This window comes from Syngnathus typhle, linkage group LG8 (assembly GCF_033458585.1).
Source record: "Syngnathus typhle isolate RoL2023-S1 ecotype Sweden linkage group LG8, RoL_Styp_1.0, whole genome shotgun sequence".
Classification (NCBI taxonomy): domain Eukaryota; kingdom Metazoa; phylum Chordata; class Actinopteri; order Syngnathiformes; family Syngnathidae; genus Syngnathus; species Syngnathus typhle.
The window spans coordinates 7,808,834-7,830,625 of NC_083745.1; the positions used below are offsets into that span (position 1 = coordinate 7,808,834).

Consider the following 21,792-nt stretch of genomic DNA (forward strand, 5'->3'; position numbering starts at 1 on the left):
CTTATAACTGTTCTGGTGCTGTTGTTTACTGACAATCCCTCTGACATGAGTAAGCATTTAATAAGGCCCTACTTAATCAGGATATTGAGATATGAATGAAGATTATATTACAAGATTGCCATTGGACTAGTTAGGGCAGGTGTCATCCAACTGTGGGTTGGGGTTCAAAATGGCTTCCTGGTTAGTTTTAATTGGGTCAGAGAAAAACATTGCCATCAATGAGACACACCGTTTCTTGGCTTGTAGCGCATTTATAATGAATGCACTTATGTACCATGAGTTTATGCACAGTCACATAATATCAATTAGTTGATGTACTTTTAAGGAGGAACCAAAGTTAAGTTTGGTCCTAAACATGTTAAAGGTGCCATCATTCAGAAAGATTCTCTCTCTGACAAAACAATTTTGTTAATTAACCCCATATTCAATCAAAGAAATCTAACCAAACATCTTTCGCATTGCTTCCATTGTATTTCATCAGTTTAATTTAAAAACAACAGTTATTGAATTATGCTATGTTAAATTGCAATGTGAATGTTTGATCTCCTACTGTACATTAAGATGCTGCCTTACGAGCATGAGATGGCAAGCGACCACGGGATCATGTCACAAAGCAACACCTCCCTCACTGCGAGTCGGAGGTCACAGCAAAGCCTATTAGGATTTGGGACAAACAACAACAGCAGTGGGCAGGGAACTAATAGATTAAGACAGAGTGGGAAACCTATTTCCTGATAGGGGCCACTTTTTCAAAGTCCTTTTAGGGTCATAGTAAATGATCTAAAACAAAATGATGAAAAAATGGTATCAGTCTCTGTACTATGAATATTTTTTAGCTTTTTTTTTTTTTTTAATAATAGTGAGTAGCAGGGAGGTGCTTTGTTTTGTCTTCTGACTACTATTGTGGCAAATAAATGATGATTTGGGTATGTGCACAATTTGGTGAGTCACGTTGAGGTCTTGAACAGAACAGAAAATTGCTCACATATTTCAACTGGTTAAAAGTTTTAAGGGTCCCAGAAGGGACCCCATCGATCAACATGTGGATTAGTGGTTATCAAAAACTTTTTGCATGACATTTATGAGGTTGGGGGTTTGAATCCAGTCTAAATGTATAAAACAAATATATACGTACGTATGTGGCCTGTGATTGGCTGGCCATATAGAAAAAGAATGGATGCTAAGAGAAGTGTCAGAATGACAGGGTGAGCCAAGAATGTACTGGATTGTGACCTTCTCCATCCAACAGCCATTACAGATTAGATACCGCACAAATGTGGTTGTGGGCCATCCATTATTGTGGCTCGGGGCTGTGTTTGTGTGTGCTCAGGTGACACGCTTGGAATGTGGGCAGGATGAGCAGCACATTCGTCACATTAGCGGAAGTACTGGAGGCCCGAGGGGGGCCTCTGCTGGAGGAGGAGGTGTGGGCCTTGCTGCTGGCCACTGCAGCGTGTTTAGTGGATGCTTCCGATAAAGGTAAATCACCATCCAAATGAATATTTATTATTCATAGCTGCACATGCAACACTATGCACCTGCACTATCTCTCCTCTGTGTGAAGCAATAGGCATTATGATGGTACTTTTGTTTCACCAGGTCAAAACAATATGTGCAATATCATAAGCCCCACCTCCTTGCTGCTGTCAGCTACCGGTAGCTTAGCATTTAAGAACTGTGGCCTATCAGAGGAAGCGTCGACCTTCACTGCTCCAGAGATGCTGCAGGGCCGTGCCAGCTCAACCAAACCTGCCATAGAGAGAGTCAGTGCACGTCATCATATAATGGGAATGATCAAAATACTGTTATGACTTTAAATAATAACGTAATGATCACGTGAAGTAAATAACATGCGATGTCTGTGTGTTAAAGAAAATCGAATATGTTTTCCTTTTGTTGATTTATGTTGCACAGATGCTAGTGTATTCTCTGGGTATGACTCTCTACTGGTCAGTTGATTTTCACCTACCTCAAAATCAGGTGAGCTTTCATCATCCAGACAGCATTCACAGCACTACACTTCTCTCACATTGTATATTTCAGACATATTGCAAAATGCATTTAATTAATTTTCCATTAAAAGTTTAGTCGACTTTGTTGAATACCCAGGAAAAAAAAAAAAGTTGTTCCAGCTAGTTGCAAGTCATAAAACTGTCAACTCGAGTCTGACTCAAGATTTGAAGAACCCATCTCAGTCTTCAAATTCTGTTTCTAGAACTTCAGGGAGGTTGAGTATTATACGGTTTGGAGGTAGGCTGTAACATAAAATGTGGAAAAGGTGAAGCAATGTGACTCTTTCTGAATGCATCACCGTACAACTCTCATAACATACTTGATTTTTAACATCTCCTCTCAGCCAGTCCAGTTGAGCGACCATCTCAACAGCCTCCTCCTCAGCATGTGTGAGGACGTGTCCCATCGCAGGCAAACTATCAGCTCCATCCTGGAATCCTGTGAGTGTCGTCAGAAAGCCTCAAACTTGCCACCATCTTCCGACGTCATCAGGCAGCTGGTGGAGGAGGTCTTCAGTGAACCCGTGAGTCTGCACCTGTGGGCCCTTTTGGTTTGTAGACTGTTATCTCACCAGTCCTTATTCTCTCAGATGGACCATAGCTCTGACAGCAGCTTGCCTCTGAGTGGGCGGAGCCAGATGATCAGAGAAAGGCTTCATGGTGAGTTAGTGCTGGAATTTGATCTGGAAACAGCATGCAGTAAATTGCAAATAACAAATTAATACATAGCAAAATAAGTCAAATGCGCATTTTTGCTCTGTTATCCAACTCATTCAACCACTTGCCCTCTAACATGGAAGCCTTTGCACACAGCACACAAATGTGAGGGTAAGGGTTGATAGGTATACAGTATTTGGACACAAACAGTGCAGCAACACATGTAGACCAACAATGACAGCTAATATTACTTCTGCACTGAGTAGCTGAGCCTGTCTCCTATCCAGTATGTTTGTCTTATTCTGCCCCCTGGTGACCAAGTTATGCGCACTAGAATTAAAGCAGAAAGTGTGAAAAAATATTTTTTCCCCTTTTATTATGTAACTACTGTATGTTTTTTTTTTTTTAATAAAGCATAATTTTAACGGTGATCATTTTCTCATTTAAAACCTTTTTTAATGTTCTCATTTAAAAACCTTTTTTAATTCGGGAGTTTAGAATGTGTCAATGTCATTTGGATTGACTTGTGATAATGTGTTTTAAGTTATGAAATGAGTTGTAAAATTAATTAAACTCTTCCATAAGTTTTGCCGAAACATGACCTCAAATAAATTGCTTCTTCTATAAAATGTAGTCTTTATAAAATGACTGTTCAGGTCGACAGGATTAAAATCTTAACCTAAAGCGAATCTGGGATTAGATTCTTTCTCGAGACAGTAATCGGATACCAACCGTGAGCTTTAGCTCACCTTCGTTCAAATAAATGCAGTCTTTTCATCATCATCATCATTATTAAATCTAATCTGTTTGACAGGAAGGCGAGGGCCATTTGCCGACTTCAGTGAAGGTTGTCCAGAAAGCAGAAGATACTCGACTGACTCAGACTCAAAATCGGGTAAATTCATCTACATGTCACATCATTTGAAAATCTTTTTTTCCCAATAGAAAATAATGAATTAACTAATTAATCTGTTCCTGGGTCAAACTGTGGTCATCATAAAAAGACTATCCGCACATTTTGACATTGTCACACAGATGTAAAAAGAGAAAGTGAAAAACAATTGTGTTGACAACCATTTTGTTAACTCGTGTCGCCAAATTCTATTTTAATTTGGTCTTCCGCTTGAAGCTGTCCTTCCAGGGTGTTTACCTCAGAGATCTTGGAAACATCGACCAAGAAGCTCACCCACACCTTTGTACCAGTCATTGGAAAGGCAAGAACTGAATTACAACTTCTCTATCTTGCATGCGTGTCTGTATTGACCTTGAATGTTTTCAACTTTTCCACACCCACCTCTTCCCCTTCGCAACGCAGGCTCCCGCGAGGGGCTCGTCACAGGGACAGCACCTGCAGTTGGCTCGGCCGGAGCCCCCACCACGACGTTTCTCCTAAGACACCGGGCAGGTCTCACAGTCCTTCCATCACCTTCAGCGAGTCCTCCATCAGCCTGAGCCAGAGGAAAGCTAAGGTAAGAAGACATAAGCTGATAAAACCCGTTCATAGGCTGACATACTGTACATGCATGCAAGGAGGCTTTAATGAGGACATACATGAACATCTGGGAAAGTTATTTTTATAAATTTTCTGTCATGTGGGGATCATAGGTAAAGCTAATGGGGGTTATGCATATGGGGAATTGCATGTAGATATTTTTGAAGGGCACTGTGATGTGTGTGTTATTATCAACTCTTTTTCTTAACAGGCTTTAGGTCCAGAATTTATCCGAATGGCTGACGAACAGCATATTGTTCTTGAGCTTCCGGGATCTATTGTGGTAAAATATTCTCGTCGTAAACATATATTTCCCTGACGGCGTCAATCAAATGCGTCAGTGTCTATAAAAGGCATTCGTGTGAATGTTGTGTGGTTCCTGTGCAGTCCAGAAAGGGCCGCTTGTGTTCGTCTCAGAGAGAAGTGACGGTGGTGCTGCCGAGCGGACAGTACGTGGTGGTCCGTTGCGATACCAAGTCCCGTGCGAGAGATGTGTTTGACATGGTGGTTGCTCACGCTAACCTAGTGGAGCACTTCTACTTTGGTCTTGCCTTTCTTGACGGTACAAATCATCGATTTAAAAGTAGTAGTATTTTTTTCTTGCATTTGTTTTCCATCTGTGATGATAAAAACAAAGAGTAAGTTGTTTTATTAATCATTGTTAAATGTCTTCAATGTGTTAAAGTGAAATGGCACTTTTTTGGTAAAACTGAACAATTTAGAGGAAGTGATATTTTAATCTTAAATACTTTTGCGTGACAGTAACTGGTAATATGTTTTGGGAGTGAATTTCCTGACACTTTTAAAAATTGTGTACGAAGAAAGAGATTTGTTTCCATCATATTTAAAGCATCTTTCCATTTTTTCAGATGATGAATATTTTTTTCTGGACCATGAAACCAAAATCTCCAAAGTTGCACCGGATAGTTGGAAAAAAGGGCAAATACTTTCCTTTTTGGTGTTCCTTCGAGTCCAATTTTTCGTGGATGATATCGGCTTTGTTTTGTAAGTACGAGTTGTACGAGATGTCACAAAGATTCTGCTTCTTGCATGCAAACTTTCACCTGCTTTCTTTCACCTCTAGGCACAGATTGACTCGCCACCAGTATTATTTGCAGATTCGGAAGGACATCTTAGATGATCGCATGTACTGCAACGAGGAGACTGGCTTGTTTCTGGCTGCCCTTGCCCTGCAGGCTGAATTCGGGGATTACATGCCAGAGGTATGGACGCGAGAAAAACATTTCTGCTTTTGGTTTCAGTTGTCAAATGAGTGCATTATTTCTCTTAGTTGTATGGAAAGAGTTACTACCAGCCAGAGCACTATGTGTCAAAGAGAATGCTTGAGAAGCTGGCTTTGCCCAATGTGAAGGATGAGCTGCCAAGACTACATGCCAGGCATGCTCCGATGGGACCTGAAGAGGCTGAAACGGAGTATCTCAAAGTGTGTTTAAATTAACAAATGGTCTGGCACTATCGCTGCTTTTATTGAACTAAGCTCGACTTTGCTTCTGTTCAGATTGCCCAGCAACTACCAGAATACGGGGTTATGTTCCACCGCGTGGGCAGAGAAAAAAGGCCTTTGATTGGTGAATTGGTTTTAGGAGTCTGTGCCAAAGGAATCATTGTGTGCGAGATGAAGAATCAGGTCCGGAGCGTCACCAGACGCTTTCTGTGGAGGGAAACAGACTCCATTTCCACTGGGGTACAGAGAATTGTAATAATTGTCGAAATGTGTTATCAAGAGATTAATTTGGGACGTCAATACCGATCAATACATGAGAATTATTAGAATCACAACGTCGTGCAAATACAGGTGGATGATATCGGAGCAATGTGATGGACAATCTGTTTGTCATATTACTCAACCTTGATTTGGATTTGCTTGCAGAATAATCCTGATGTTCACTTATGTTTAGGAATTAACACGGAACATTTTTCTCTTATTAGCTGAATTTGAATTGAGAGAGAAATTTCACAATAGTCATTTTGGTATAATATATAAATTCAAAAAATATATTTTTGTTAAGAAAATTCTGTTATTTTTAAAATTTTTACCCAAAACATTTATTTTTCCTGAATATATATTTATTTGCATTTGTATCTGATAAAGAAAAAATATTTGACAGAAAAGACAAAAAAACAATACAGGCTACCGCAAGCACTAAAGCATTACGGTGAATCATTTTTCTCTCTTTCTTACTATTCTTCAATTTAAAAAAACTTCAAATAAACACATGTCCGACTCATTCAAACAGTGTGATTAACTGTTTCCATTCTCCAGCGCCGCAAACTGATCATCGAATGTGGTGGACCAAGCGGTAAAAAGCACAGTTTCATAACGGAGAGCTCAAAAATAGCACAATACCTCCTCAACCTCTGCTCCGCACAGCACAAGTTTCACAGCGAGATGACATCACGACAACTCAACCACAGTATAATGCCAGGTATAAATTGAAAGAACATGCAGACTAACAATTGCTCTTAAAGTGAGACCAACTATTCTATTTCCCCCCCTTCAGATGAAACCATGTCAGTCTATGCGGATCGTAACCTGAACCTGAAGCAGATCTCATGCTCTGAGGGCATGCTGAACCACGTGGGTTTAGCCCCGGGTCAACCAGATCCGCTGTCCAAATCTTGCGAAGACCTGAGCGCCAAGCTGGAGGCTCGACTCCGCCACCGGAGAGAGATGAGGCGGGAGATGAGCAGGGAGCTGAACAAGGAACCTCCGGAAACAGGAGAACTCAGGGATTTGAAAGAGCGTCCCTACTGGAAGTAATGACATCCTATATAATATCAGTCTCTGTCACTTGCAAAATGAAAGTTTATTTTCTCTCCATGTGTTTTTAAAGTACGCCAGAGTCAATGCCAAGAATGATGTCCAGTGTCTCACTGCAGAAAGACTCGGATACTTCTTCTTCTATACGAGGTGAACATTTAAATATCATATATTAAAGGCCAAGTTGGAGTAGAGGAGTTGCTGAGTCAGGTTAAAATTTTTAAAACATTACTCATATATTTAATCAACCTTTATCAATTTGCACCTTCTTGAGGCTTTTGTTGAACCTGATGATTTAGATTGGTGTTTAGTGATTATGGTTACCCTGACAACTACAATTTGCAGTTGTGAGAATCCTACAGTGTCCAATTTGTCATTTCTGTTCAATATTCACAGTTGACACACCCACTAGGTCTCCACCAGAAAGAGAAATCATCTGCGTCAGCCTCAAGAAGGATCCCAAACTTGGCTTTGGTGAGTTTTTCCACAAAGCGCTTAGACATGAGCAGTCGTTTAAAATGCATGAGAAGAGAGCGACACTTACCTGATTCTTTAACAGAGGACTTTTGTCTCTGACTTTGCTGTGCTCTCATTGCAGGTTTTGTGATTGTCGGCGAGGACAATACAGGTAAACTCGACCTTGGTATTTTCATTGCTTCCATTGTACCAGATGGACCTGCGGACAAAGATGGACGGATTAGACCAGGTAGGACTTAAAAGTACATCCGACTTACTTGGGATTCAAATGAATTGAGATTTTTTTTCCCCCTAGGTGGACGTCTAATTTCCCTTAATAAGACAAGTCTGGAAGGCGTGACATTCAGCGATGCAGCCGCCATCTTACAAAGTAGTCCTGAAGAAGTGGAGCTGATCGTGTCCCAGCCCAAACGTAACATGCACCTATTAAACCCAGACGTTAAATGTCACAGAACCTGTCTCAATGGTTTTGTTTTGTTTTTCTATGACCAGAGTCTCTAAAAGACAGCAAGAACTCCCTTTGCCAGAGCACACTGGGCTTGGCATTTGGCTCTCAGACCACCTTAAGTGGCACCGAATATCGACACGCCATGGATGAATTAGAGGAGGCCATCACTCTGTCCAGCATGGCCACGCCCAAGCAAAACAGGAAGTTTCACATACCTGTGGTGCGAATACATGACCCACAGGTTAGTACGATAAAGACCATCTTCATATAAAGTTGCTTATAGTTTTTTTTTCTTGTGTCAGGACATGTGTTCTAGGTCTCTCTCTATCGTAAGTCTAAAAACTGGAGAAAGGTTTATAGTGGAGCTTAAGAAGAGCGGCGGGAGTCTTGGGATTAGTGTTGCTGTGAGTAGAAAAAAAGCAAAACATCTTGCTTATTTTAATTCAAGCTTTGTGTGCTTTTAGCAGGTTTTTTTAGCACACTTTTTTTGTGTGGCATTGATTAATTGTGTCTTAAAAAAAAGGGAGGAATCAACACAAGTGTGAGGTATGGCGGCATCTACATCAAGAGCCTGGTAGTTGGAGGTGCTGCTGAGCAGGATGGACGCATTCAAATTGGTAATTTATTTTCATCGGTTCCTTTTTTTCTGCCTTATTTTAGTTGTTGTCAGCCATGCACAGTGTGTGGACAGAGACAGTACGTTTCTACTTGTTTATGCTCCACTTACCAAGATCACCTCAGATTTGATGACATGTCCATCAAACGCACATACGCAGAAATGCACAAACACACACATTGATGTATTGACGGCGCTAATGATGACGATGATGAGATTGCTGTGTTTGCATTTGACAGGTGACAGACTGCTGGAGGTTGACGGCTACAACCTGAGGGCCGTGACACACCGACATGCTGTCGAGTGCCTGAAGCGGACCGAGGAGGTTGTCATGCGCACACACACTGAAATGTGCATCCAGACACACATCATAGACAAGAAAAAGAAACACAAAGTGTAGACTAATAACATGTTGTGATAGGTGGTGAACCTGCTCCTGGAGCGGGAACCAAAAGTCATCTTGGAGCCCAGACCCGACTCGCCCCTCTCACCCTCCATCCACAACGCATCACAAACTCAGCCCCCCAGGAACGAGGTCTCCTTGGGAACAACCTTGAGTGGACGAGCCAAGGACTACAGCTTTGTGACTGATGGTAAGTGTGTGTGCGCTCACCAAAGCAAAAAAAACACGAAAAGTGTTAGAGACACACGCACAGACAGGCCTGAGGTGACTGGGAGTCATCTGACAGTTACATTGTGGTGGCTGTCAGAGTCATCCAGGGCTGACGTTGCCTCTTATTCCCCTGAGACAAGTCTGGTTAAAATCACAGTTCACTGCTTCTAGATATTGACCACTGCATAGGGGTGGCCCAAAACCTTTGCACAGCACTTTTCAATGTATCATAAAATAACCAGAATGTTTTGCACCAGAATTCAAAATGAATTTTCTCAAATTATTTTCCTAGAAAACACGCATGAAGTGATCCTGAAGAAAAATTTGTCAGGTCTAGGCTTCAGTTTTAACATTTCCCGACTCAACTCGGGGCAAGACCGTGGCAGCGTGGTCCGTATCAAGCGTCTCTTCCCGGGTCAGCCGGCCCATGAGAGTGGTCTCCTACAAGAAGGGGACATCATTCTGTCTGTCAACAAAGAACCTGTCAAGGACCTTTCCTACCAGGTATTTTATCTATCAAAGTGCTAATGGTATCGGTGCTTGGTATCGGTATCCTCAGTGAGTAAAAAAAGTGACACTAACACGATTGGAACGTGAAAACAATACCTCTCGTGCTGTTGTGCTCAGCGGAGGAAATTATTTTAATAGGCTTCATTTATATCATCCGATGAGCCGCCATGCGTGTTTAAAAAAAAGGCAGTACCAGGCAGTGCAGCATTGGTTCACTAATCTTTTAATCTAATGCGACCTAAAATAGCAAGCTGCTTGTGTCACAGTGTTTTGGTGTGTTCTGACAAGGAATTACTGTCTGTCACACAAACACGGGAAAACATCTCAGGGCATGAGAACTAACCCGAATTGTTTATCTTTGCTACCTTAGAGGGTTTTGTTCCTGCTACGAGGAGCCTCCACTGAGGTTCATCTCCTGATCTGTCGACCCGGCCCAGGAGTGCTGTACGATGCTGATGACAAAACACTGGTGAGTAAAAATGTAACTTAACGAACATCTCATCAGCCAAATTACATTAAGTACTATTTTAATGTGTTTCTGTGTTAGAGTCCTGCACCCACCAGGGACCACCGATCCCGTTCTCTGGACATCCGTCTCGGGGACGACTACAGTCAGCTTCTTAAGTTTCAATTTGATGTCAACATACTACCTGCTCCAGCTCCCGCCCTCGAGGAGGAGTTTGCCGACACAGGGGAGAAAAATCCAGAGCCTCCAGCAGTTCCAAGATTCTTTGAAGGACAAGAGAGGGAGGTGCAAGGCGAACAGAAGCCTCCATCTTCACCACCGGCGGGGTCACCTCCCGTACCATCTTCTCCCACATCGCCTCCCACGCCAATCTCGCCGGCCTCACCCGCTTCTCCCACATCACCCGTCTCATCTCCAGTCTGCTTTCGACCAGCTCATCAAGAGTTGCAGGTGACTGTCGAGAAAGCAGAAGAACAACAGGAAGTCAAAACAAAAGCCGCAAACGAGGATGGGGAGGAGGCCGTTGCTGCAAATTCAACCATGATATTTGACGTCTTCCCTAAGACCACTTCAAACTCCGCGTATGCCAGGTACCATTGTTTTATATCGTAATTATTTCTGGAACTTCTCAATGACCCCCATTAATAAAACTATAATTATATTTGTCTTTGTTAGCTGTTGATTTAATCTGGATTAAGCAAAACAAACTGTGATTAAAATATTCCTTCTTGAGGTAGAAAAGAAAAATGATTGTCTTTTCTTTGCAGTGGTGTTCGAGAAGAGGCAGATGGAAGTGTGACCTACTGCCTTGTGGGAAACGGACTGACCATAATGGCGGATGAGGAGTATTTGACTATCAGTTCCACTCTGGAGCCTCAACCGAGTTTTCAGTCCAATCAGGCCACTCAAACGCCATCATCAAACCTCACAAGCCTAACCTCACAGACCCAGACGACTTCATCGAGTTTTTCTCAGACTTCCAACACTCTGTGTGGTCCATCACAGACCATGAACACTCCAAGTTTCCCTCCGACTTCTGTCACTCCAACTCATCTCTCTCAGACTTCTAACAATCCATCTGTTACGTTGCCTAGTGTCACCTCACAGAACCCAAATACTACCATGTCGCCTCTTAACTTCTCCTCCGACACCCTGACCACTTGTGCCCTGGCACACCCGTCTCAACCCCTCACGACACAGCCGTCCAAATCCAAGCAACACTCGCTGCAGCAGGGACAGCAGCTTCCACTGCAATGCAAAGCCCTCCCGACAAACATCAAGCCGGCGACTGCGGGGCTCCCTCAAAATCCTTCACCTCCGCCGCCAAGCCCCATCACGACCCAGATAATCTCATCAACGCCTCTTTGTGTCAACGCACCCGCTCCCATCTTTCCACCTACAATAGTACCTCAACCCGTCCAGAGTCATGCACAGCTGAGAGAAGAACCGGAGCAGAAAGAATTCAAAGATGAGGAGGACGATGAAGAGGATGAAGAAGAGAGTAGGCGAAAGGTCATCTCCACAATTCCGTGCTCTGACAGACTCCTCACAAAGCACAAATTGTTGTGTCATTGATTATTTGTTTGCTGCTTTGCAGGGATTTGTAAAAGAATTTGAGTTGACGGTCCTTTTGACCAAGTCCAGGAGTGGAAGCTTTGGCTTCACCATCACCCGAAGCAAGCTGGACAACTGCTACTACATCCAAGAAATACTGGACAACCCAGCAAAGGCAGATGGACGCCTCAGAGCTGGAGACCGACTTATCACGGTAAACGCCGACTTCTTTGAAGGCCTTAGTCGCTCTGCCGATTCTATTCATCTGTTTTAATCGTCTTCAGGTAAATGGGCACGATGTTACCAACGTGGCAGATGAAGTTGCCATGACAATTCTCAGGTCCTCTCCCAGGAGACTCAGTATGACCCTGGGCAGGGCTGTTACCAACCTGGTGGTAGCCCCTACTTGTGATAGCCTCCCTGATATTGTCCTCTACAAGACAGCTTCAGGACAGCTCGGTAGGACCACCGTCGGTTTTTCATTCTTTCTTGTATTGAGAGGGTAGCACTGCGGAAAATCTCAACCTGGCAATTGTGTCTGCTTCCTCAAGGCATTAAACTGACTGGTGGAATTGGAAGCAAATGGCAGGGCATTTATTGTCTTGAGGTGGTGCCAGGCTCCCCTGCCAGCGAGGAAGGCACCGTGCAACCCAACGACAAGATCCTCTACATCTGCGGCAGGTGCACTCTGGGAATGACCTTGGATGATGCTGTCAAAGCATGCGAGATCGCCCCACGTAAAGTCAAACTCAAAATCCTGAGGTCCGTGCCTAATCGGAGTCCAAATGGAAAATAGACCAGATACACAAACCTGAGTGACTCACTCTGTTTGTGTCTTTCCTATGTTCCAGAGATGACCAGCCAGTGACGCCCAAGGCCAAATGGAATGGTGAGAAGTCTGTGAAAGATTTATGAGATGATTTCATCTGCTTCAGTAAACCTAAGGACAAACAGGAAGAGTTTGTTTGTTAGAAACACAGATGCTGGGAAACCCGCATGTTTGTGTTTAACTAAATGATCATTTAAGTTCAATCATTACCAAAATACTTTGAAGGGGAATGAAGTCATCATCTGTCTGAACTTTTTTTTTTTGTGTACTTCTTTTACAGGTTTGTTTGATTGGAAAAAGGACAGGAAGTTCTTTGCTCGTTTTGAAGAGCCTATCTCTCCGGATAAAGAATCACCTCCGGAAGATGGTGAGATACTCCCCTTATCTTTGTCAGCCCAGCATATCCTTCCACCAGCTTGTTGCTTTGTATGTGCTTGGTTAGCAAACCCATATTGTGAGTGTGTGATACCAACGGTCGTGCAGTCCAATACACCAGTGGAGGCCAGAAGCTTGCTAATTATTCATCTCATAGTCTCTGGTGGTCTTTAGTCCAGGTGGTTCGGTTGCTTGGTGACAGTTTGGCAGCAGATAGGGGCACAGTGGACAGCGTCATTTTAAAAAGACCTTGTCTTGTTCACCTGTCATAGAAGAGGCGCATAGCTTTCAACGCTTTCAAATACAGACTACCTGAGGGGTATATCTTGTTTTGGTTCTTTGTGATGTCGTCTCTGCAATTTCATTGGTTTAAATTTAAATCAATGACTTTGGATGTTAATTAATCAAACGGACCAGGATCAATATTTGTACTTTTGTCTACTTTTCCTGCTGATTCATACCTAAACTATTGTTCTTTTTTTTTCTCTGCAGTTGAAGCTGTCAGTAGGACTCTTAGCAACTTCAGATGTCTGTCTGTGGCTGAACAGCAGGATGTAAGTGTTCTTTCTCTACACTACATAATCTTGTGTTTGTTGCACATTACGTAATGTGAGAACATTAATGCCACCTGCAGAGGCGAGGTTGTTTATCTGCTTCCTCGTCGACAAAAATTGCATTTGGAATGTAACAAAAACAAAACAAGAACTATTAAACAAAATGATGGGGGTTAGGATTAAGTTATAATACTGCATTGGCATGCGTGTTAAATGTGTGTCATTTCCAGCCATTTATTTCCAAATGTTAGTGACTTGAACCATTTAAACCCAGACTGGCCATGTATTGGAAATAATAGTACTGATCTGTGGAAATACGGTGAGCCTACTCAAAACTGTGCAGAGGAAAAGAGAACAATTTACAGAAGACCACCGATAACTATTTAAGATGACAATTTCAGATGTTCACTAATAACAGTTCCTCTGTCCTTGCAGAGTTGCATTATGCAGGTAGAGTTTAGCAAACCAGAAGGAGGCGGTCTTGGTTTTGCTCTGGTTGGTGGGACTAATGGCAGCATGCTCAGGGTGAAAGAAATCTGTTCTGGTGGAGTAGCTGAGCAAGATGGCAGGTTAAGAGTTGGAGATATTCTTCTGGAGGTAACAATTCTGTTTCGCCATTGGAAAAGTTTTCTCTCCTGACCAAAGATCAATCCCGACTGTGTTTAACCAGGTGAACGGTGTCATCGTGTCGGGGCTGAGCCACAGTAAGGTGGTGGATATTCTGCGGAAAGCAGAGGGCACCGTGCAGCTCACCATCTGCAGGGACATCCTAACCTATTCCGAATCACCCGCACCACCCAACATGGCCACGGGGGCCGAGGCTGTCCTAGCTGAGCAGCCAGCTCCAGTTACCACCTCAGATGCCTCTTCCTCACCTGACGCCATGACAAATAAGCCAGTGGAGCGCCCCCCTGGTAGGCTCTATAAAATGCACTATAAGCACTATAAAATGTAACGTTGGTTTTCTTTCCATACTTTTTCAGAGCCAATTTCAGAGTGTGTCTTTAACGAGTGTGGTGTTTTAGTCACGACGCCACCTCCTCCTCCACGACATCTGACTGTGGTAATGGATGAAACGCCAATTATTGAGGTGAACACACAGTGGAAGTGAGATGAAGTCTCAGGAGATATGCTAAATCAAACATGATAATGATATCTTTACAGTAGGATATTTTGTCCCTAATTTTAATGGTTGCATACTTTGCCTGTTGGTCGGTGTATTAGGAGAGCTGTGACAGCACGCCTTCTCATCAAGCTTGCTGCCCATCACTGAATGTCACTGAAATGTTGCATGGAGCTTCGGACAGGTAGTAACTTCCAAAACTACTCTTGCCTTGTTCTTTGTAGATATTTGTCAGATGCAATCCTGGGTGCGCTGGGTTCCTAAATCGGCTACCACGTCTGTTTGCAAGAGCTATCAAGTCTTAGATTGTTTTTTGTGCAAACCTAAACGGGGCCCTCTTTTTCTTTTCTTTTTTTTGCTGGAGTTCCCGTGATCACCACAATGCGGCAACAGAGAGCAATGAATAAGCCAGCAGATGCTTGAATTGATGGGGCATAAGAAACAAGCCAAATATGTCAAAACTAAATTAAAATCACAAATTATTCCTTTATATGCCTCCAGTACAATGCAATGTAGTTCTCCCCCACTACAAAAAGTAATAGATGATAAACAATAGATATTTTAGCATGGTGTTGTATACTGTATTTTAGGTGGAAAAATCGCAGGGAAAGGAAGCTCAGCCTTGCATGATCTCAACTGGTCCTACCTACCGAAGAATAAAAATGGTGTGGTATCCCCCTCCCCTGCCTCCCCCAGGAAACACACTGTGAGCAAACTGTTGGACCGGTCGTGCAAAGGCATCCGGAAACCAGAGTCCGATGGCTGGAGCAGCGAAGAGGAAGATGACAATGTGTTTGATGCAGATGCTCACCAAAACAGCTCACCACAGATAGGTGTCCAACTGTCTATTCCTTTATTTATTGTTGTTATTATTAAGAATTTATGATGAAGTACTGTCTATTTTATCCTCTGTCCATGCCCGCCCATAGTATCAGAGGAGGAACTGTCCAGTTTAGCCCTCATTAACCTATCTGGAAGCAGCCCGTATTCTGGCTCCAGGGTCAAAGCCATCATCCAGATTCTACAGCATCAATTAGACCAGCAGGAACTGGTCAAAGAATTCATGGTGGGTTTCACGGAACACTGTCCAGCAAATTCTGCTCAACGGGACATTTCTGTTCATACGTGTTAACATTGTTACACATGAATGTGACTTCAGGCTCTGGAGCACCTAAAGCCTTCTGATGACTGTGTGGTGGGAAAAGCCCCTGAGCACAGAGACAAGAACCGCTACAGAGACATCTTGCCCTGTGAGTCACTCACCATTCAACATGAATTAGTTTTCACCCACCATGGTCTAATTAGAATTCTGGGACACTTCTCTTAGATGTCGTCCAAGAACATAGGCAAAACATTTTTGTAATTACTATAAGAGATGTAGGTCAATGTCTTTTATAAATGGAGTAGCTTCAAGGGCAGACAGACAGCAGACATTACGTGCTGTCGTTCCAATTACGGGCTTCGCAGTTAGAAAATCAATGTGAGGCAAGACAGCAACTGATAAGCTGCAAAAACATTGTGATGTTCATATAATGCAATTGATATTCAACAATAAATCCATTTCAATATTTTTGAAGCATATGGAATAAAAAAAACTTTTTAGCCATAGCACAGATATTTAACAATTGTGTGATGAAGGCATGATTGCTGTACTGTATATCAACTTCTCCCAACTGTTTCTGCCATGACAAGGAATTCAGATCCACTGCAGACAACCAGAACAAAAACAAAAACAAACAAAAAAATAGTCAAAGCATATGTCAAAGGGTGGCCCCTTGATGTATGTGTCTGTGTTTTTACACAATCAATGTCTAGGGCACAGAAAAATAAACATGAGATAATTACATAGATAGATAATTTGTCAGGGGAAAAAAGAGAAAGCAAATCATACTTGTTTATCCATATTAAAACAAACACACAGCACATTTACTTTATAGCCTCCAGAGATTTTTTTAGGGGGGGGGGGGGGGCTGACGTGGGTTAGAGATGAATGAGCATGCTGACAAAGATAGTGGGCCTCAGTGGAATATGGCTGACCCGCACCATTGCCCTCTCATTTGCTTTTTTTTTTTGGATACAGCAGGTTATTTAGCAATCCAATCCATTCCTCATATCTCAGCAAGCGCAGCCAAGTCATCAAAAAAACGACTTTGTTACCTCAAGGCTAATTTTTTTTGAATTATTGAATACAAAATGAGATGACAGTACCCAGGAAATTTCAAGGATCTGTTGCATCATTGGAATCACTGCAAACAAGTCAATGGACAAATTGCACACTCACTCTTGTGTTTCCTCTTTTCCAACCACAGATGACAAAACCCGCGTCACCCTCGGGGAGAACTGCGACTACATCAACGCCAGCCACATCCGCATGCAAGCGGGAGGTGAGGAGCTTTCCTACATTTCCTGCCAAGGACCGCTACCCTCTACGGTGGCTGCCTTCTGGCAAATGATCTGGGAAAGCAAATCGGACGTGATTGCCATGATGACCCAAGAAGTGGAACGAGGACGGGTAAAATGTCACAAGTATTGGCCCGAGAAACCCAATGAGCCCCTGGACATGGGCAAGTATCACGTCCACCTGGTGAACCAACAGTTCTTGGAATATTTCCATATTAAGGTCATCCACATGGTGGAAGCAGAGGTGAGACACGTTCAAGACTTCAACAATCCAACATTCTCCTTACACCCTAATTTGGATTGAAATAATTCCAGACATCCGAGACCCACACTGTCCATCACCTGAAATTTACGCACTGGCCCGATCACGGCGTTCCGCACTACTCGGAGCAACTGCTTCGCTTCATCTGCTACCTACGTTCGGTGCACCGCCAGGGGCCCATCACGGTCCACTGCAGCGCCGGCATCGGACGCTCGGGTGTCCTCATCTGCACCGATATTATCCTCAGCCTCGTTGAGAGGGATTTGCCTGTGAGTAACAAACACTCTATTATTCTATCAAACGTGCATGTGTGATTTGCGTTTCAATACGCTTAATAAGATTTAACCTGTCTGTGGTGTTTTGAATTACTTACTAATAAACAATAGGCATGATCGAGCCATCTGTCTCCTTGCCCTCAGATTAACGTGAGCAACATCGTAAAGGAGATGAGACTTCAGCGGCACGGCATGATTCAGACCAAGGTCAGTGCCAATCGAAAGTTGAGGATTTAAATCAAGCCTGCTTCCTAAAGCGAGACCTTTTTCCTCGGTCTTGGTTTCAGGAACAGTACCTCTTCTGCTACAAAGTTTGGTTGGAGATTTTACAGGGCATTTTACAGCTCCATGGCACCAAGTGGCAACCAGAAAGTCCCCAGGACCACAAAATAGTTTGAATGGTTGTATTTTGTTTAAATCTCTGAAGGGAATTCTTACGTATTTCAGGCTTAGTGATTCGCCTTATGCCTCTCTGATTGCGTTCAATGTGAGTTTCTCCGTGGCATCTCATTTCCAAATTGCCATCGTAAAGAGTATTAGGAACGCCATTAAGGTTACGTCAGATTCTTTTACCAAAGTTTATTTATTATCTGATTAACTCGATGAATGTGAGTTTTGATTTCATTAAGTGCATTCGTACCCTGGAGAGAGCGCGAGGAAAAAGGGCAAAACGATGAATTGTGTAAATCAACAAAAGCAATGAAAAGAATTAAGTGCCTTGGAATCGACCCCAGCAGCGACACTGTTGGAGAGCACTCGCGAGACCTTTGACTGAATGTTCGCTGTTTTTGTTGTTTAATGTGGACGTTTGCTCGCTCATAGCATATTCCCGTAAATTCATGCAAGTCACATTGCAAAGATGCTACACTTGCCCTATTTTATATGAAATCCACAAAACTGTACTTACAACCCCTGGCAGATAGCAACAGAACGCATTTGAATACATTTATACATTTTGAATTCTCTCTTTTTGCTAAAGGCTTAAATGCCCATTGTTACAAATGTGACATTTGGGCTTTTTGGTTGAATTTGTGATAATAGCCTCTATCTGTATTCATTGGCTATTTTAATACAAAGTCAGCCATAATGCATAAGTGAATGAATGAGAGGTTTACACAATGTACAGTGCAACTAAATAGCTGTTGGTTTGTACCTCGATTTTTTGATGCTTGTAGCTGCTATAACACACGCATACTGTATACACACATGCACACACACACACACACGCCTGTAAATACTGTTGCGCCGCCTTTTTCCATGTTGCTGTTCTGTATAAATGGCACTGGCGAAGAATGGGGGGTACAAAGTTGACCCAGCAATTTTCTGCCTTAGGAGGTCATGTCAGAGTGTCCCCTTTTTCACCACCCGGAAAAAAAAAAAAGTCAGAACAGTTTCTCGTTTTGCTGCTTTGTGCAAAGCAAAGATGTCCAAAGTCTGGCCCAGTGGATTTTTTGCAGCCCGCTGCATGTTTATTTATGATTTTATTTATGATTCTGTTACAAAAATGGCTTAGATTAACTCATTAGTTAGAGAAAAAGTTAATAGTACACACTTATTTTAATTTAAGAAAGTAACAAGATATCACACATTTAATTTGATAAAATGACATTTAAATTTGTTTGAAAAGTGAACATTACAAAGTATCACAGTACTTTTTCCCTTACATTCATTTCATTTAAATTTTTTAATTTTAAAAAATTAGAAAAATTAAAGATTCCCCTTTTTTTATTATTATTCAAACATTTTCAAAATCATGACACAATAACGTTCTGGTTTGTCATGATGAGATTCTTTTGTTCCATTTCATTACATTTAACTGCAAAGCATGACTCCTTCCAGTATATTGGCTACCCTTTTACACAACCTGGAATAATCCCACTTTTTTTCAGTCTTACCTACGGTATGTATATATGACATTGACAAGGAATGGATATTGTTATGTGAAAGCACACACAGTTGCTGTATCATTCCGCCTTTACTGGATTCGGTGTAAAACCCAAGGGGGTCAAACCCGGTAGAACTCTTAAGGCAATTTTACAGGATCTCTGCGTGTAAGAGGCTACACATTCAAGCACACACACTCTCACGCACACACACCAGCTCCTGTAGTGCATGCACACTCTCAAAGGAGTTGACTTGAACACAATGTGGAATGTAACGAAGCAAAGCAATACTCTCTAAGGGGAAGGTGTGGGGGGTGGGGGGTTTACGGGTGGGGCTTTGGTCAAGAGCCATCACTCTCTGTAATGTGAATGCTTCTCCCTCGACGCTGCTTAACGTCTCCTCTACCTTTGAGAACCTTCAAGCAAGAAAGCACATTTGCGGTTCCGACTGCGAGGAAATGCATCGTGCACTGTGAAGAAGAGCAATAGCATCGTGAAATGTACTAATCTTTAATTGCATCGCTGCATATTTATTCTATGGATGGATATCTTGTCACTTGCACCAGCCGCTATGTAACCCTTGACTGGAACCACCTCTCTTATTAAAGACAATTCTAAGATGTGTGTGTGTGTTTGTAGCTCGCCTTGACACCCCAACACAGTATAACTCACCTCGAACGAGGCAACACACACACACACACACAAGGGAGGAGGCCCTAAATCTAATTCCACTGAGCACCTCTCCACTTTTACTGCAGTCTATACTCCCTCTCGGCTTTTACTGCAGGGTAAATAAGCCGCTCTCACAGAGGGCTTTGTGACAGCATGGAAATACACTGCACGCTCTGCACACACATGAACTTGATGCTGAGGGGGGCGGGGAGGGGGGGGGGGGGGGGCTGACTCTTTCACTTTCTGCCTATGTGTACAACCGACAGGCTATCATTCCTCCCCAGTCAGACAAGTATTATTTAAAATATTTGAAGCATGTGTACTCAAATGCGGACCGCTTTGCAAAGAAGGTAGATAATGGCACTGATGCTATTAATGTGCTATGTATCATTATTGTGCTGATATAAACAGCATACATGTTAGTTTGTAACTTTAATAATGGCATTGGAGTCAATAAATGCAATTTAGATCATCAGACAGACTGACAGACAAAGCTAAATACAGACACACTATTTGACAAGCAGTAAGATCATTAATTACAATATTGTGCATTCAAACACTTTAAAAGAAAAATTGAATCAGGTGTAAATTAATAATGACCTTATAAATGCTTTACAATATATTAACAGTGATGCTGAGTAAATGCACTATTTTGCATCTGGGTAGACGTTTACAGATTGATCGAGAAAAAAAAATACATGTGGACTCACTCTCTGACATGCAATAGACTAATAATGACAAACCTCTGCACCGAACTGGTACCACTTTATAAATGTATAAATTATTGTGACACGGCTTCACTGGGTGAGAACATTATTTAGCACGCTAATTAATGACTGACAAAAATAAGTGCATAAAATGTGTTTATGGGCACACTATTTAATGCTGATGGACTGGACGGATGGAAGCATGGAGATCACTATTTGGCAGGCAATTTCTCCTCTTACAAATATCTATTAAGTTTAATTATGAAGTATTGTATAAACATCAATGTGCCATTACAATATAAGTAAAAGCAGGAACTACTATAAGTGATCTAGAGTATAAATAGCAGAGGGAAATATGGCATTATAGAGGATGTTTATAGGACGTTTGACTGAGAGGGGGTTGTGATTTAAAGGCGGCCGGGAGGAAGGTGTCGAAATGAGCTCACACGTAAATCATGGAGCTCCCTGTTGGGCACACAGTGTAACACTGTATGTCTAGCGCACACTTCCTCCCCCTGTCAACTTTTACCACCACGTCGAGGGGTGTAATGGTTACGGACCACGTAAATGGTGGTAACCGATGCAAACAAGAAATCATCAACATATGTGTGGCTTTATTTGGAAATCCTATAGTGCACTTCCATGTCTTCTCCAATTAAAGGTTTTGGATATAATGCGTAAACCTTTGCACCCTTGAAGGATTTTTGGCAAACACAACAGAATGGCATCATAATTGCCTTTGGCAATATACTTTTATATATATGATATACTTTTTATATCAACTGTAAGTAATAATGACTTTAAGATGGTAAACTTGCCTTTTGAATGGCTGGCGATCCGTCCAGGCTGTACATTGCCTCTTCGCCAAAATCCCACCCGGATTAGCTCCAGATCATCTGAAAGCATAATAGGGACAATCATTATAGGGACAATCGTTACTGAAAATCGAATTGATTCACATTTTGGAAGCATTTTGAGCACTTTCACAAATCCTATCTCAAGTGCATACGTCATTTAATTCTTAAAAATGCTCCCTGGGCTCAAAACGTTTGACTTTAGTTCCGCTGTATTTGCTCAACTTAAAA

At 42.3% G+C, this 21,792-nt stretch overlaps 1 protein-coding gene and 1 long non-coding RNA gene across 3 annotated transcripts; one reads left to right on the forward strand and one right to left on the reverse strand.

Annotated features, from left to right (window-relative positions):
- The first annotated feature begins 1,355 nt into the window (after positions 1 to 1,355).
- Positions 1,356 to 19,948, forward strand: ptpn20 (protein tyrosine phosphatase non-receptor type 20). Its single transcript, XM_061284643.1, has 46 exons — positions 1,356 to 1,479; positions 1,600 to 1,763; positions 1,915 to 1,980; positions 2,357 to 2,536; positions 2,603 to 2,672; positions 3,484 to 3,564; positions 3,811 to 3,883; positions 3,985 to 4,138; positions 4,373 to 4,444; positions 4,549 to 4,723; positions 5,031 to 5,166; positions 5,246 to 5,384; positions 5,453 to 5,605; positions 5,681 to 5,866; positions 6,446 to 6,608; positions 6,684 to 6,939; positions 7,017 to 7,093; positions 7,340 to 7,417; positions 7,542 to 7,649; positions 7,716 to 7,858; positions 7,915 to 8,109; positions 8,171 to 8,272; positions 8,392 to 8,485; positions 8,724 to 8,809; positions 8,906 to 9,077; positions 9,390 to 9,601; positions 9,978 to 10,076; positions 10,155 to 10,663; positions 10,841 to 11,585; positions 11,671 to 11,841; positions 11,912 to 12,086; positions 12,179 to 12,389; positions 12,479 to 12,516; positions 12,737 to 12,823; positions 13,324 to 13,385; positions 13,821 to 13,982; positions 14,056 to 14,299; positions 14,369 to 14,475; positions 14,610 to 14,692; positions 15,205 to 15,341; positions 15,438 to 15,574; positions 15,668 to 15,758; positions 16,818 to 17,152; positions 17,224 to 17,439; positions 17,590 to 17,652; positions 17,733 to 19,948. The coding sequence occupies exons 1-46, from the start codon at positions 1,356 to 1,358 to the stop codon at positions 17,841 to 17,843; spliced, it is 7,242 nt and encodes a 2,413-aa protein (XP_061140627.1). The 3' UTR covers positions 17,844 to 19,948.
- Positions 1,955 to 17,428, reverse strand: LOC133157952 (uncharacterized). 2 transcript variants are annotated; one of them, XR_009715108.1, is made up of 8 exons: positions 17,327 to 17,428; positions 12,452 to 12,567; positions 10,414 to 10,527; positions 7,488 to 10,336; positions 3,964 to 4,117; positions 2,585 to 2,695; positions 2,333 to 2,509; positions 1,955 to 2,255 (listed from the first exon to the last, which is right to left on the reverse strand). It is a non-coding gene; the product is annotated as an uncharacterized LOC133157952 (long non-coding RNA). The 2 variants fall into 2 exon arrangements; XR_009715107.1 differs by having other exon boundaries at positions 1,956 to 2,255; positions 7,488 to 10,527.
- Positions 19,949 to 21,792: the final 1,844 nt, after the last annotated feature.